Below are 17,525 nucleotides of genomic sequence, written 5' to 3'. Positions count from 1 at the left end.
CACTTTTTACTTAAAACTACATTTAGGTTACGAATATATGAGGAATCAGGATAGTATACTTTTAGCAGTCGGACATTATTCATTGTAAAGCTTAAAAAAAAAACAAAACTGGTTACAATACAGCCCAATTTTTATAAAAAGCCTATCTATCCTTTTTTTCCACCTGTATACCTGCAATGAAATGTATCTAAAATAAAGGTCAACATTAGTGATAACTACTTATGGGGGAGATTTTTAAAAATATTCTTGGTACCTTTTTTATTGTAATTTTTTACAATAAGCAGGTATTACTTTTGCAAAAATGAGAAAGGTTTTTTACTTTATGCACAACTTTATAAAAGTATCTACTGTTAAGGAATTCCTGTTGAAAATTAAGCAGTATCGTTCAGATACACAGTTTTCTGGTTACCTAACTTCATGTAGGGTTGCTGCACCGCACCCTGCAGGCCCGAAAGCCTTGTTGACGCCCAGCCTGGAGACCAAAAAAAGGGACCAGGAGACAGTGACAGACACTAATGATTTATCAGATAGAAAAATCTTACATGTCTGAAGCCTGCTGCTGCTGCTAAGTCGCTTCAGTCATGTCCGACTCTGTGCCACCCCATAGACGGCAGCCCACCAGGCTCCTCTGTCCCTGGGATTCTCCAGGCAAGAGTACTGGACTGGGGTGTCGTTGCCTTCTCCCGTCTGAAGCCTAGGACCTGGAAAACATCCCACCCTGCAGAGCAGACAAGACACAACAGCCATTTTTGCTACTTGGGGGAAGAAGGAGCTACCATTCATTTATAGGCGGAACTGCCATCAGGTTGGCTCACCAGTTACCAGAAAAACCAGCAGCTGAGGGAGGGTTCAAGAAAGAAGGCAGTAACTGAGTAAGCTCTATAATTAAGAGGATTGGATAGTCATGTGAGTGAAGCAGGGCCTGGTCAGCAGAGAATACAGAGAGCAAGGGAACAGCCATCTTGAATGGCCTGACCAAACAGGTGCTAAAGTTTTTACCTAGGCTAGTGGATAATAATTAGGTCCCCAACTCCAGCCTCTGGGGGTAGTAGTGTGGAAAGGTGGTTCAAAATACCACATCCTCAAAACTCTGAGATAATAATGACTAATGAGTACTGCATTTATACAATATATAAAACACAATCCTGAGCACTCTATTAATTCATTGAATCTTAATGCCAAGTCTATAAGGGAGCTAAATAATTTTCCATTTTACAAATGAAGTACAGTGAACTTACCTACTTATCAGAGAAGCTGGATTTAAACCTGTATCTTCTGTTCTTAATCACTATACCAGGGGTTTCCACATTTTGCTGCCCATGGGAATGACCCAGGGATCTTTAGAAAACACTGGAGTCTGGCTCCCACATGCAAATATTCTAATTAATACAGGGTGTGACCTGAGCAACAGATGTTAAAAAGCTCTTGGGATTGATTCTAACGTGAAGTAAAATATGGGGACCACCGTACCATACCTTTCCGCTGCTGGTCGTCTTTAGCTAGCTGCTATCAAGCCTGAGTGAATATCAGAATCACCTGATAAGGTTTAGAACTTCAAGGCCCCTACCCCATTACAGCCCAAGGGACCTGGGCTTAGGTATTGTTTTTAATGCTTCTCAGGTGATTCTCGTCTCAAGTAGACAAAGCTAGAGACAAATTGCAAAAGGAGAAACCAGCTGCCTCCCATGTTAACAATCAGTGCCCAATTGAGGGAGGGTTTTTAATTCGAGGAGTATAATTCAAATGGATGGGGCACATACACAAAAATAAGAAAACATTAAGAACCACTGTCAAATATTGGAGAGCATGGTTTTTCATTTCCTTACAGTCTCATAGGTTCCAAATTATTCTGGAAATAATAGGACTTTCTTCAACTGTCTCTGAGATTGAAATTAGTGTTTTCTCTGATGAGAAAGTGACCTAAGAGTTTCTTTGGCTACAGATTTCTTTTTTATTTCCCTTTAGGTAAAAGTGTTCTCCTGGGTTTCATCTGGGGCTACCACAGATATAACAAGGGCATTTTGCTAGCTATCCACTTGAGGCCTCATAATAGTGAAAGAAAATTTTTTAAAGAATATGTCAGAAGTTTATTTAGTTGAAAATAAAGCACTAAAAGAAGACTAAGGCTCAAAAATTTAAACCTGAAGACAGAGGAATAAAATCCACAAGGCACAGTCCTTGAAAAATAAACTAAATAACTTACAACTGAGCAAAGAGGAAACCTGAGGTTGAAAGCAGAACCATGTCTAAAAGGGAGAATCAAAGTGAAAATTCACATATGCCAGATCTGGTTTGGGAACCTATCACCAGAGATTCTCATGAATAACACAATAATAACACCTACTGAATGCTGACAATGTGCCAGGTACAATTCTAAACCTTGGATTTGGCAACCTAAAGTCAAAGATTCCAATGTAACAGAACCTGGCTCCCAGGATACCTGGCATGAAAAAGACAATAATTAATCAGCTTGAGGGCAGTTCTCAACAGTTTCCCTTACACACAGGCACACATAAGTCCCACATTTGGTAGTCAGGAACTGAACACAGAGTCAAAAAAATATACTATCAATGTGGCTAGTCTACATAGACTTGAAATTCAGTTAGGAGTTTAACTTGCCAGGTTCCAGATCAAAATCTCCAATAACCACACAAAAAATCCTAATTTAGCTGATGAAAAAAAGATCCTTATGCTTTAGCAACCAAACATATATGTGGCAGAACTGATACCTTATAGAAAATTAATTCTATATTTTTATCCAGATAACAGTCTACAAGGCAATGAGTTTCAAAATTCTTGAAAGATGATCAATCTTTTTTCCAGATTCTGAATTACTTAAACTATCAATTATCCTTGGTTATTCCTCATTTCTGACTCTACTATAACCAGATCCCAGGTGTACGTTTGCCAGCAAGAGCCAGTGCACCAGTATTCCCACATGTGCAGAATTTCTTCAGGTCTGAACTAGTTCAGACTCAAATAGTCAGCAAACAAGGTATCAACTGAAACTTCAGTTCAGTTCAGTTGCTCAGTTGTGGCCGACTCTTTGTGGGAGCCTTCTCCAACACCACAGTTCAAAAGCATTAATTCTTCGGTGCTCAGCTTTCTTTATAGTCCAACTCTCACATCCATATATGACTACTGGAAAAACCATAGCCTTGACTAGACGGACCTGTGTTGGTAAAGTAATGTCTCTGCTTTTTAATATGCTGTCTAGGTTGGTCATAACTTTCCTTCCAAGGAGCAAGCATCTCTTAATTTCATGGCTGCAGTCACCATCTGCAGTGATTTTGGAGCCCCCCAAAAATAAAGTTTGTCACTCACTGTTTCCATTGCTTCCCCATCTATTTGCCATGAAGTGATGGGACGAGATGCCATGATCTTAGTTCTCTGAATGTTGAGTTTTAGGCCAACTTTTTCACTCTCCTCTTTCACTTTCACCAAGAGGCTCTTTCATTCTTCTTCACTTTCTGCCGTAAGGATGGTGTCATCTGCATATCTGAGGTTATTGATATTTTCTCCCAGCAATCTTGATTCCAGTTTGTGCTTTGTCCAGCCCAGCATTTCTCATGACGTACTCTGCATATAGGGTGACAATATACAGCCTTGACTTACTCCCTTCCCGATTTGGAACCAGTCTGTTGTTCCATGTCCAGTTCTCACTGTTGCTTCCTGACCTGCATACAGATTTCTCAGGAGGCAGGTCAGGTGGCCTGGTATTCTCATCTCTTGAAGAATTTTCCACAGTTTGCTGTGATCCACACAGTCAAAGGCTTTGGCATAGTCAAAGGTATGACCTAAATCAAAAAAGAACTTCCCAAGTGATTTGACAGTAAGTTACCTGCAGTTATTTATAATGAAAGAAATTTAGCACGAGTCTTAAAGAACTTGTGGTTTGAAGCTGAACTGAATGCTGGTGAACCTGTAAGAACAGGTTGGAAGTAAAGTACACATTTAGATAATACAGTCGTTGCTGTGGTTCACCCGAATGTGTGAGAGTATCTTCCCAAATTACCAGGCCTAAGCTGCAAAATTTATGTTGGGGAGATACTCCAGCTTAGGACTAGATGACAACAACTGGACTGGTTTAACAGCTCCTTGAGGTCATGAGATTTGACAACACAACTCAGCAGTCAGGGAGCTGTGTCTGCTATTCACTGTTATCAGTGTATCTCCTCTATCAATTTATATATTCAATAGATAATAAATTAGTGAGGAGGGGAGCTTAAGGTCTTTAAAATATAACAGTCACATAACAATGAAATGCAGTGAGCCTATACTGGAAAAAAAGGCTGCTGAAAAACATCAACAAAACAGGAATGGATTGTAAATTAAATTTTAGAAAAAGTCTATCAGTGTGATATGAATCTAGTAACTGAACTGTGGTTATCTAAGGTAAGCCTTGTTCTTAGAAGTAAACAGTTGGGTATTGGGAGGTTCATTTATGAAAGTTCATTAGGAGTTAATTTATGAAACCTACTCTCAAATGATACAACAAAACAGATCATACAGATATAAAGATAATGATGAAGCAAATGTGTAACACATTTATTGGTGAATCTGGAAAAAGGGTGTACGGAGTTCTCTCTACTACTCTTACAACTTTTCCGTAAGTTTGAAATAGCTTCAAAATTAAAGGAATTAAAATGAACTGGCTTAATTTATCCTCAGCATCAAAACCTAAAGGAAAAGCAAGTGAGAAAGGGAAACAAATCTGTACCGTGTCATTATGTTTCTGAGCCAGACAAGAGTGCTGAACATTTTACCAAGGTCATAGTGCAGAATCCAAACAATGTGTGTTTTGAGTCAGTTGGGTTGGTTAGTCACTGAACTCCACAGTTCTGTAGCTCTGTGACTTTATTCTCTCCATCTTCTTGAGTCTTAGTGTCCTCCTCTATGAAGTGGAGATAATGCTGCCAGGAGCATAAGATGAGTGAGATGATTAAATGAGATGCTAATATCAAGTATTGAACACCTCATCTACATACCACTGTGCTGAGGGTTGGGAGACAAATCTCTATGGGACTCTAAGTTTCTGCAAGTCTTATGCAAAACCCAACTGCTCTTTGTCCTGGACTATCTTTTCAAGGATATTTGTATTACAGATAGCTATGTGAGACAAAAATAGTGTTGCACATCAGAATAAAGGGGAAAATGCCTGCTGTCATTACAAAAGTCTCAGGGTCCTCTCCTATATAACACACATCATCTGACCCTCTGCACAGGGCCCTCTGGGAAGAGTTGGAGTTTGGGGAATCCACACAAGAAAATGTTGATACTCTGGCTACTACTTTTGCTGGGAATAATGAAATAATATAATCCTTTCTCCCAGGGCTCTAATATTTTCTGCCACTGTCCATGAACTGTGGCTGACTAACTTGTAGGGTAAAATCACAAACTCTTCACAGTTTTCAACACTAAGCCCCCTGTGCTAATATTACATTATTAAAGCTTATCAATAGCCCTGTAAAGTTCAGTAAAATGCTGCGTGGTACAAGTAAGATATTCCATATCATCATCATCATCATCAATCCTTGCAATAAATTAGCAATCAATACCATTATCTGATAGCTGACAGATTAATTAAAAGCTGCCAAGAGTAAATCTGTTACATTAATGAAAGGACTGGAGTTTGAATTCTTTGCACTTTTACCATGTCATCTCACAGTTTTAAAATTATGAACTTATTTGGAGAAGCTGAAAAGTTTATATTACATCCCAACAAGTATTTTTCAGGCACTTTGCTGATCTGGGCAAAGAACAGTGAAGAAAACATGCTCTCTGTCTTCATGACGCTTATAACATACACCAAAACAAGTAAACCATGACAAAATAATTAACTCAAAAGTGTTATGACAGAAGCAGACAAGGGACTGAGACAGAGAACAACTGGAGGACATATTTATCAAACCATAGGTTGTCAGTTGGGAATAAATTCAGTGAGTTCCAACCAGGATTTCTGTGGGAAAATGAAGCAGTACAGAATAGAAAAGAATGCACACAGATTACAAACTATTGTTCTGTGCAACTTCCATCTAGTATAGGAAGTCATAGTACAAAGTGCATTTCTTCAAGGCACAGGGAATAATCTATGCAATCTGAATGTGATGGCAATGGAAAGAACTTACTAGGTTGGAAAATAAGAAAATTACAGTGCGGCTACAATCCTACAGAAAGAAGGGCTAGAGTGGCATGAATTACTGTTGGAAAGAAAGATGTTAAGGTTCTGACAGTGAGTTTGTGTAGTTTTAAACAGATAAGTGATCTGATTTATGCTCTAGAAGTCACTTTTGTTGCTATAAAGAGAATGGATTGGAGAGAGGGCAAGAATGGAGACAGAAAGACCCATCAGAATGCTGCTGTAAAGAGCTGATGCAGGTGACAATGGTGGTTTGGCTTGGGGTTGGGGGAAAGAAGGAACAGCAGCAATGGGAAAAGAGTGGATGAATTCAAGATATTATTTTGAAAACAGAATCAAAGGAACTTACTGAAGTAAGCATCAGAGGTATACTCTGAAGAATCAGTCATCCCCAAATATTGTGGTTCCATGAGCATGCCATGCTGTCTTATGTGTCTATGGATATGCTCTTCATGAAAAATCCTATCCCCACCAAGCTCTCACTCTCCTCACTTAGTATACTGCAACTCAACCTCTCCTCAACAGCACCTTTTCCACAAAGCCTTCTCTGACACTAACAGGCTATCTTCTCCATATTCCCTCAGCATTTCACACACGGTTTTAATACAGTGGTTACAGACTGCACTGCAGCAACCTGTTTATATGACTGTTTCTCAAATTACTCTGAAGCCATGCCAGCAAAGAACCCATATTCCATTTACTTTCAGCTTTGGGTCTGAGGTGCTTAAAAACTTTAGGTGCTTAGAAAGTGCTTAGAAAACTTTAGACTCCGAGAACCAGAGAAATGACAACATAAAAAGATCTCAGCTGGGTCGCTAGTGTTCAAGAAGGAAAGATGAGACCATGAACCAGTTAGTAGGAGTGTCCAAGATGACTGGGTAGGAAGACCCTGAACTCACCTCCTCCAATAGGTATAGCAAAATTACAACTATTTACAGGTCAACTATTGAAGAGAAAGACCTGAAGACTAGCAAAAAATGTCTTCTTACAATTAACAATATAAAGAAGGAACCACAACCACAATGGCTAGGAGAGGTGGAGAATAGTATAATCAAGACCCATACTCCCAAAGGGACAACAAATGGGAGGAAAATTACAAGACCAGAGGTTCTTCCAGAGGAGCGGGGGATCCGAGCCCCACATCAGGCTCCCTAGCCTGGAGGTCTTGCACCAGAAAAACAAGTTCTCAGAACATTTGGCTTTGAACGGTGGAGGGGTTAACTTTCGGGAGAGCCAGTCTGTTTGCAGGAAACAGACTCCACTCTTAAAAGGGTGCACACAAAATATCATACACTCTGAGACCTATGGCAGAAGTAGTACTTCAAAAGGAACAAACAATAAGTGAGCGAGCCTGCACCAAACTAAATAACTTCTGCACAGCAAAACAAAAAAGGTCACCTACTGAATGGGAGAAGACAATTGCAAATGATACACCAGACAAGGGGTTGCTACTGCTGTGTCCGACTCTGTGCGACCCCATAGACGGCAGCCCACCAGGCTCCGCCATCCCTGGGATTCTCCAGGCAAGAGTATCGGAGTGGGGTGCCACTGCCTTCTCCAGACAAGGGATTAGCATCCGAAATATATAAAGAATTCATACAACTCAAAAAAAAAAAAAAACACCCCAATTAAAAAATGGGCAGAGGACTCGAACAGACGTTTTTCCTAGATATGCAGACAGCCAATAGGCACGTGAAAAGATGCTCAACATAACTAATCATCAGGCACATGCATATCAAAACCACAATGAGATGTCAATTCACATCTGGCAGAATGGCTATTATTAAAGGACAACAAATAACAAGTGTTAGTGAGGATGTGGAGAAAGGGAACCCTTGTGCATTGATGTTGGGAATGCAAATTGGTGAAGCCACTATGGAAAACAGTATGGAGATTTCTCAAAAAATTGAAACTAGAACTGCCATGCTGCTGCTGCTGCTGCTGCTAAGTCGCTTCAGTCGTGTCCGACTCTGTGCGACCCCATAGACGGCAGCCTACCAGGCTCCCCCGTCCCTGGGATTCTCCAGGCAAGAACACTGGAGTAGGTTGCCATTTCCTTCTCCAATGCATGAAAGTGAAAAGTGAAAGTGAAGTCGCTCAGTTGTATCTGACTCTTCTCGACCCCATGGACTGCAGCCCACCAGGGTCCTCTGTCCATGGGATTTTCCAGGCGAGAGTACTAGAGTGGGGTGCCATTGCCTTCTCCAAGAACTGCCATACAATCTATGAATTCCACTTCTAGGTATATATCCAAAGAAAATAAAAACCCTAATTCAAAAAGATATATGCACTCTTATGTTCATTACAGCACTATTTACTATACCCAAGATATGGAAGTAATGTAAGTGCCCACCAATAAATGTATGGATAAAGAGCATGTGGTATATGTATACCATGGACTATTATCCAGCCATTAAAAAAAAAAAAAAGGAGTCTTGCCATTTGCGATGACAACGATGGATTTAGAGGATATTACACTATGTGATATGTCACACAGAGAAAGGCAAATATTGTATGGTTTCACTTTTATGTGAATCTAAAATGCAAAACAAATGATCAAACATAAGCAAACAGAAACAGTTATAGCTACAGAGAACAAACAACTGGTTGTCGGTGGGGAGGTGCTGCAGAAAAATATCAATAGGTAAGAGTGATTTAAGAAAAAAAAAAACTGACTCATTAATCAAAATTTGCTGAATCAATGTGCTCTTTCATGTAACATATTCCTTCATTCCTAAATTAGGTAAGGAACCCCATTCATAAAGGTATGTATTGCACATATTTTTATTTTTATCCTTGTTTCAGATCATCTCTCAATTATCTTGTTTGGGGAAATACATGTTTGCTTAATCTTAGTTTATGTTGTCACACAACTCTGTTACATTCTGTTTAATGATCGGATTGTGCTCCTCGCCTTCACAAAGTATAGGAAGGAGCTGATTTCAAAGTTAGATCTTTGTTCATGAACCAACTCTTCGGTAGGTTATTTAATCTCTCTGAATCTCAATTTGCTCACCTGTATCACAAGGTTAATACTTCTCTATTGCAGGGGTGTCCCAAGGTTTAAATGTGACTGTGAAGTAATTAGCACAAATATACTCAATACATATTAATTCCTGTTTCCCCAACTTGCTTTCTCTATAAGGAAGGATACTGCTGCTGCTGCTGCTGCTGCTAAGTCGCTTCAGTCGTGTCTGACTCTGTGCGACCCCATAGACGGCAGCCCACCAGGCTCCTCTGTCCATGGGATTCTCCAGGCAAGAACACTGGAGTGGGTTGCCATTTCCTCCTCCAATGCATGAAAGTGAAAAGTCAAAGTGAAGTCGCTCAGTCGTGTCTGACTCTTAGCGACCCCATGGACTGCAGCCTACCAGGCTCCTCCATCCATGGGATTTTCCAGGCAAGAGTACTGGAGTAGGGTGCCACTGCCCGAAGGATACAGCCTTTGAAAAATTAAACACAATACGTTTCTGGTAACGGCACTATCTTGACCTCAGGGTGTTTGTAACCAACTCACACAAAAGCTTGGACACTGAGGTCCAAAGCTACCTACCCTGGACATAGTTTACATGACTAACATGTTTTTATTATTCATGTTAACATGATTCTCTTATTTCTTTGCTTTCAATAGCATGATTTTACTTTTTTGAAAGAGTAAAAAAAGAATTATTTTTGATGAACTCTAACGTTCCAGTGTTTTATTTCCATCCTTACTACAGAGTTGTTTAAATACTGAAACTGATTCTCCCTAAAACCGAGTTCCTCTGCCAAGTTCACGATTAACCTCTCAATCCAAAATGTTATTCCCTTTCTTGTCTAACACCTGATCCCCTCAAGACTGAGGAGGAGCATCAAAGAAAAAGGACGGAAACCAACCAGGACCCTGTGGGTCCCTCTTGGGTATAAAAAACTTTCTAGTTCCCTTCAGCCCTCTAGCTCTTCCCTGAGTTCCAAACAGGCAGATTCAAAAAGTTATAAATTCGGAAAGTGAGGGAATACAGGAAAAAAAGGAAAAGCAATCAAACCACCAGGTAGGGAGAAGGCAGAATCCTAATTACCCCTCAGGGGATACACAAAACAATCTACTTTGAATTTCTCTACTGGAACTAGGCATCCACCCAGGTGAAGGAGGATTAACTATCTGCTAGCTAAGAACTTGGACTGGTCAGAACCTAAGGAATGAAGATGTTGATCCTTTCTGACCCTGGTGATTTCAACTAAACCTTATACTCTCAACCACTGACTCAATATGATATGGAATTCACCTGCTCAAGCCCCTTCACGAAAATGCACAATACCTTTAGCTTAAAACCTCCCCGATTTTGCCACCTGAGAAGATACTGCTCTGGGAAAGGTAACCCTTGGCAACCCCCACATCTCCGTACTTGGGCAAGTAATAAATCCTTCCTTCTCATCTTTGGTTTGGCTGCGTCTTCTGCCCCTACACCTCTCAAGAGGCAAAATGTTTTCCAGGAACAATATGCCTCAGAATCAAAAAAAATAGGGCCTCATGTTACATTTGGAGTTACCAAAAATAACACTAGGACGGGCAGTCAAAATGATCGGAAGAGAAATGACTAGCTTTGAAGTTGTTGCTGCTGCTAAGTCGCTTCAGTCGTGTCTGACTCTGTGCGACCCCATAGACGGCAGCCCACCAGGCTCCCCCGTCCCTGGGATTCTCCAGGCAAGAACACTGGAGTGGGTTGCCATTTCCTTCGCCAATGCATGAACATGAAGTCAAAGTGAAGTCGCTCAGTCGTGTCCGACTCTTCCCGACCCAGCCTACAGCCTACCAGGCTTCTCCATCCAAGGGATTTTCCAGGCAAGAGTACTGGAGTGGGGTGCCATTGCCTTCTCCGTTTTGAAGTTAGCTCTTTTCAGATGGAAATTCAGATCCATCAACTACACTAAGAGAAATGAAGTGAAGTGAAGTCCGTGGACTGTAGCCCACCAGGCTCCTCTGTCCATAGGATTCTCCAGGCAAGAGTACTGGAGTGGGTTACAATTTCCTTCTCCAGAAAGGATCCGGGGATCGAACCCAGGTCTCCCGCATTGGAGGTAGACGTTTTAACCTCTGAGCCACCAGGGAAGCCCAACACACTAAGAGAACAGAACACTAACTTCTAGGGGGTCTAGGCATGGCCCACTGACTTTCTATCCAGGTAACTCACACTGAGCGGCGGGGCGGTAAGCAGTGAGCGAAGCAATGTGAGCCTTTCAAGGTTTACTTTTCACCCTGAAAACTGATCTGGGCCGCAGGCTCAACCCTCGACCGGGTTTGCCTCGGCCGCTCCAGCACCTCCTGAAAGCCGAAAGCAGGCGGGAAAAACAAACAGGGTATCAGCAAAACCCACGAGGCCTCCGGGTGACTGCGGGCTGGCTCGCAGCGGTGAAAGGAGCTTCGTGGCTCAGGGGTCCACCATATGCCAGTTCCCGGGCCCGTACCTGACTGGCGATGGACCTGCGGAAACCGCACGCCATGTCTGACTCCACGAAGCGGGTTCCTCCAGAACTTCGCTCCTCCCTTCTCTGCACGCCCCGCCTCCGCGCGCCGGAAGCCCGCCCGAAGGGTGCTGCCAGCCAATCAAACAGCAGCGTGGCCCGCTACTAACCTCTGCCCCGCTGCCGCGAAGGAGCGCGGGAAATCCCGAGTGCATCTGGCGTTCCACAGGTTGCTGGAGCCATGGCCACCTCTTCGGTGTCCAAGGTATGTGGGGGCGGGCGCCTATTAGGACTCCATTGCTGCCTCATTCTCTTGTGAAGGAGGGATGAAGCAAAGGTTACATTGTCCAGTTGTCCTGGCTCGAGGGGCAGGAGCGGCGGGCGGAGCTGAGGCATCTTTGCTCCGCGTCTAGTGCAGGCCAACTTTGCTTGGGGAGCGAAAACGCCGAAATGCCTTAGTGTTTTGCCTCGGAGGAGGTTTTAAGTTCTGCTTTGTGGAGGTCGGATCCCGGGAGGATGTGCCCTAGTCTGCCCTCTTTTTTCCTTCTCGTGTTTATTGTGCGCCAAACGCTGTTAGGTACAAGTAGTAAACAAAATAGACGCAGATATTTTCATCATTACCGAAAATTCTTTTAGTGCCTCTTTAGACACTGAGTGCCGCTTAGTAATATTAGGAGTACAGCTGGAAGCTCCTGAAACTTAAGTTATGTGATAAACCTGTGAATGCAGATATAGTTGCAATGACTTTTCTCGCGTTCAAACAGTAAATTAATGAAGGATATACCATGGATTTAATTTTTAATTTTGATTAAAACTACATTAGAATAAAATCATGAGACTCAGTACTTTGCAAGAGTACATATTTGGGAAAAACTACAAAGCGTAGGATTCAAGCGTACTGAAGTTTGAGCGACTGTGATGCCAGGTGCAAATGCCAGAAGAGCTGTCACTGCTAGTATTTTTTTTTTAGGGTTGATGCTGTTTGCATTTTGCCCTGGTTATAAAGTTCATAGGTTTTAAAAGGGTTTTATTGGGAGTATAGTTGTTTTACAATGTTGTGTTAGTTTCTGTTGCTGTTCAGTTGCTAAGTCCTGTCCTTGTACAACAAATGAATCAGCTATATGTATACATAAATCCCCTCTTTTTTGAATTTCTTTCCTGTTGGTTCCATAGGTTTTGAGTGTTCTGTCCCCCAATCCTTTTTGTTGCTTAAGCTTTTCTTATTTTTGTATACTTTGCAGGATTGTGAGAGGTTTATGGTTTTTTCTTTTTTCAGGAAAGCATTTATGACATAACAGATGCTTGTATTGACATAATTATGAAGGACACCTTACATAAATGAGAATTTTTAAGGACTGTTTTATTGGTTTATTGAACTGTCATCTTCCTTTTTTATTTAAACTAAACTTCTCTTTCCTTGTCATGTTTTCTGGCTGTTGGCTTTCCTCCCGTCTTCCATCTCCAACACCATTTCTTGATCAATAGTTCAAAGTGAATAATGGTATTACTCCCGCTGCCATATATTGGGATCCATTCCCAGGGCTCTTCATATCTCACTCCTTCATTGTTCCTTTTCCTGCTCCTGAATTGCAGGTGGCTATAGAAAGGAGGCAGTGACAAGCTTGTCATGGCACCAAAAGATTTTTCTTAAAAAAAAAAAAAATTAAAAATACTTGTGTATTTTAAATTGTTCCATTCAGTTCAGTCACTCAGTCGTGTCCGACTCTTTGCGACCCCATGAATCGCAGCAGGCCAGGCCTCCCTGTCCATCACCAGCTCCCGGAGTTCACTCAGACTCATGTTGGTCGAGTCAGTGATGCCATCCAGCCATCTCATCCTCTGTCCCCTTCTCCTCCTGCCCCCAATCCCTCCCAGCATCAGAGTCTTTTCCAATGAGTCAGCTCTTTGCATGAGGTGGCCAAAGTACTGGAGTTTCAGCTTTAGCATCATTCCTTCCAAAGAAATCCCAGGGCTGATCTCTTTCAGAATGGACTGGCTTGTGGATAAAATTGTTCAAGACACAATTCTTATTTTGGACCCTGCTTCCTAGGTAGCTCAGTGGTAAAGAATCTGCCTGCCAACGCAGGAGACTTGGGTTCAATCCTTGGGTCTGGAATCCGCTGGAGAAGAAAGTGGTAACCCACTCCAGTATTCTTGCCTGGAAAATCCCATGAAACAGAGGAGCCTGGCGGGCTACTGTCCATGGACACAACTTAGCGACTCAACAACAATTCACATGGCCAGTTTATATTTGTACAGCAGTCCTTGGATCTATCCTGAGATGGCTTTTCCTAGGTATATTTCTTTCATTTTTCCATAGAAATGGAAATCTTGAAGAAGCTGTCCATGATACAGCTTTAGGATTGTAGAACAAGCATAGGACCAGCAGCTTGGGGCCTGTGTATCACTAGTCAAATAATAATGAAACTCAGTGTAGCTAGGAAATTACCCAAGTTATTTGACAAGCATTCATCCATTTTGTATACTGATTGCCTAATGTATATGTTAACACTATCCTAAATACTGGGGAGACAGTTATGAATTAAATGCAGTCTGTACTCTGAAGGTGCTTAGTAACTGGGGAGACAGTCATAAATAGCTATCTTACATAGGGAAAATAATTTAAAACAAAGCAAAACAAAGATATGCAAGTACTGTGAGATATTAGGGGAAGGAATAATTCTTCTGATTAGAGAAATTGGGGAAGGGTTCCCAAAGCAGGTGAATTGGAGTCGAACTTGAATGGATAAATGAATAAGGATTTTTTTTCAGATGAAGAAAGATATATAAGGTGAATCAGTAGCCAGAATTGTCTGTGTCCTGCCAAGGTTCTAGATACTTGGAATTTAATTAAATAATGAATGTTTCTTTAGAGATGGGAAGGTGTCAGTATTTTGTCTCATCTTGATGTTAATGTTCTTTTGTCACTGGGTTTTATAAAAATGGAGCTTTAATGGGTTTAAATTTCATCAGTTTTTATTTTCTTTGTCTCTTAGATTAGCTCCCAAAGAGTAAAATCAAAGAAGAGCTTCCCATTGGAGGGAGGAGAAAGAAGTATTTAATTCCCTTGTTGTTTAAGAATTTCCCTTCTGTAATTCAGATTGAAGAAAGATTTCTTAGCACTTTAAAGAAATGCCTTAAAAAAATCTGTTTATTCATAAAATACTATGTTAATCAGATTTGTCTACTCCTTGGCTGCTTTGACTTTATGCTATTTTTTCTCTGTCTTTTTTGTAGGGTTGCTTTGTGTTTAAGCCAAACTTCAAGAAGAGAAAGATCTCTGTGCCAATAGGTAAAATATCTTAATATGAGATTTGTTAGTTTTCCTCCCTCAAGTCTGAACTAACCTAACTCTTAATAAATTAGTAATTCTCTTGCCTAAGCTTGCTTTGCTTACCGTGTTGATATAGCATTTATGTTCGAAGGCGTAGGACAGAGTGGTAAGGGCACTGCCCTAGGCTGTAATCTAAAAGAGGATCCAAATGTACCTTCAAAAGACAGATTGAAATTTCCGTCAAAGGGTTACCATTCTTCAAAAGAGATTGTCTTAAAAATCCCAGTGATTTCTTGGAATGAGAAATTGACTGCACAAATGCAAGGGGGATTTTTTTGAGTGATGGGTATGTTCTCTAGATAGGATGGTTACGTTAAGTGTACACCTTGGTTCAGTTCAGTTCAGTCACTCAGTCGTGTCCGACTCTTTGCGACTCCATGAATCGCAGTATGCCAGGCCTCCCTGTCCATCACCAGCTCCCAGAGTTCACTCAGACTCACGTCCATTGAGTCAGTGATGCCATCCAGCCATCTCATCCTCTGTCGTCCCCTTCTCCTCCTGCCCCCAATCCCTCCCAGCATCAGAGTCTTTTCCAATGAGTCAACTCTTCGCATGAGGTGGCCAAAGTACTGGAGTTTCAGCTTTAGCATCATTCCTTCCAAAGAAATCCCAGGGCTGATCTCCTTCAGAATGGACTGGTCGGATCTCCTTGCAGTCCAAGGGACTCTCAAGAGTCTTCTCCAACACCACAGTTCAAAAGCATCAATTCTTCATACCAAACTGTTAAATGGGCATATTTTATTATTTGTAAATTACACTTCAATAAAATTAAATTATTAAAAAAATACTATCTTTTTCTGTTTATATCCAAATATCTGTTTAGTGGTCATGTTAGAAGACTTGACTACTTCAAACAAATTAAGATGTTGTTACCAGTCAGAAAATGTTTATTGCACTGGTTCTCAATTGGGGCTGCAGATTATAATTAGTTATTTTTACATATTTATTTAGTTGCTCTGGATCTTAGTTGTGGCACACAGGATCTTCATTTGCCACATTCAAATTCTTAATTGCAGCATGTGGGATCTAGTTCCCTAACAAGGGATCAAACCTGGGCCCCCTTCATTGGGAGCACGGAGTCTTAGCCAGTGGACCACAAGGGAAGTCCCAAGATTAGAATCACTTGAGGAACTTAAAAAAAAAAAAAAACCTGATTATTTTTTCAGTATAATTGTAGATTCATGTGCAGTTGTAAGAAAAAGTGGAGAGAGTTCCCTTGAACTCTTACTCAGTTATCCCTGTTGGTAGCATATCTCGTGCCTGTAGTACAGTTTCACAACTAGCAAACTGACATGGTACAGTCTGTTGACCTTATTCATATTTCAACTTTCTTAAAAATGCTGATGCCCAGACCCTATCCCAGACCAACTGAATCAGAATCTGTGGGAGTGGGACCCAGGTGTTAGTATTTTTTAAAAGCTCCTCTCAGGCATATTGAATATTTCCACTCAATATTCAGTACTATGAAGATTCATTCTGATGGGAAAATTATGTGCAGTTAAGTATACTCATGCACTAATTTTGTATTAAAAAAGGAAAACTGGACTATCCTATTGTTTGGCTAAGAAAATAAACAGTTCAAATATATAAAATTGGATTTTTCTAAATCATCACAGAAAGTAGACCTTAAAAGTGTTAATCCATCAGTTTGAGACCAGCTAGGCTTCCCTGGTGGCTCAGTCTGTAAAGAATCCACCTGCAATGCAGGAGACTGGGCTTTGATCCCTGGATTGGGAAGATCCCCTGGAGAAGGAAATGGCTACCCACTCCAGTATTCTTGCCTGGGAAATCCTGTGAACAGAGGAGCCTGCTGGGATGCAGTCTATGTATGGAGTGGCTGAGAGTTGGACACGACTGAGCAACTGACACACACGTGTTAATTTGTTTAATCCTCTCAGCAAACTATGAAATCAGTTTTAAACTTTTCTGCACTAAAGTATGTGAGGATACTTAGACTAGAAAGAACTTTCTCAGTGATAGTGCTAGCAAGTGGCAGAGCTGAAATTTGAAATCAAGCTGATTCCAGAGCCTACGGTCTAACCACTACTTAATACTGTCTCTCATAATATGAGGCAAGTTTTTGCTTAGAACTTTTTGTGTTGAATTTCAGCTGTAACTTACTAAGATTTGTTTAAAGATTTTTAGTGTTAATAAAGCGAATATGTATAATTATATAGTTTGACCTTTGAAGTACCTGAGGGTTTTTTGGGTTTTTTTTTTTGGTATGTATGTGCTGATTAAAGGCCAACAGATACTGTTTTATTACGAAACTCTTAGGGGGAATTGACCCTGATTATAAGATGGAGCAGAAATGAGGAAAACAAATCCAGATTTTAGCACTTGCTTTCGCTGGCTTCAGTTCTTGAAACAAATTGCCTAAAGAAGTAGGAAGATGCTCTGCATTCCTCACCATTTGTCCCCTTGGCTTGAAGACACTTGGGCATATATATAAAAGAATGGTACATCTCCCTTGCTTCAGCGTTGTGTGGATGACTGCACATCTGTAACACAACTGGGCAAGAGGTGGAGAGGGAGGGAGGGAGGGAGGGCCAGGCAGCGGCACTGGCACTGCAGGGGGTGTTCACCTGAGCAAAGCAGCTAGACTAGGAG

The 17,525-nt window shown here is 41.2% G+C and overlaps 2 protein-coding genes across 12 annotated transcripts in view; one reads left to right on the top strand and one right to left on the bottom strand.

Annotated features, from left to right (window-relative positions):
* The window catches only part of RARS2 (arginyl-tRNA synthetase 2, mitochondrial), a 73,324-nt gene extending 61,650 nt beyond the window's left edge, over window positions 1-11,674 (bottom strand). Inside the window, exon 1 of one of the 5 annotated variants that reach the window (XM_027551430.1) lies at window positions 11,585-11,674. In XM_027551430.1, the coding sequence (XP_027407231.1) occupies window positions 11,585-11,620 (36 nt within the window). In that variant the 5' untranslated portion in view covers window positions 11,621-11,674. Of the gene's footprint in view, window positions 1-542; window positions 578-3,324; window positions 3,359-11,310; window positions 11,539-11,584 lie in introns of those variants that run through there. The other 4 variants (XM_027551434.1, XM_027551433.1, XM_027551431.1 and 1 more) reach the window with 4 other exon arrangements.
* Window positions 11,675-11,762: 88 nt separating this feature from the next.
* ORC3 (origin recognition complex subunit 3) overlaps window positions 11,763-17,525 on the top strand; it is a 69,338-nt gene continuing 63,575 nt past the window's right edge. For 6 of the 7 annotated variants that reach the window (XR_003512627.1, XM_027551426.1, XM_027551425.1 and 3 more), the window contains exons 1-2: window positions 11,763-11,846; window positions 14,819-14,873. Coding sequence is in view for 5 of the 7 variants with exons in the window: in XM_027551426.1 (XP_027407227.1) it covers window positions 11,823-11,846; window positions 14,819-14,873 (79 nt within the window). In the remaining 2 variants the exon portion in view is untranslated. Of the gene's footprint in view, window positions 11,847-13,636; window positions 13,877-14,818; window positions 14,874-17,525 lie in introns of those variants that run through there. The other variant, XM_027551429.1, reaches the window with a different exon arrangement.

Source organism: Bos indicus x Bos taurus, chromosome 9 (assembly GCF_003369695.1).
Source record: "Bos indicus x Bos taurus breed Angus x Brahman F1 hybrid chromosome 9, Bos_hybrid_MaternalHap_v2.0, whole genome shotgun sequence".
NCBI classification, from domain to species: domain Eukaryota; kingdom Metazoa; phylum Chordata; class Mammalia; order Artiodactyla; family Bovidae; genus Bos; species Bos indicus x Bos taurus.
This window is presented reverse-complemented; position numbering and strand designations above follow the sequence as displayed.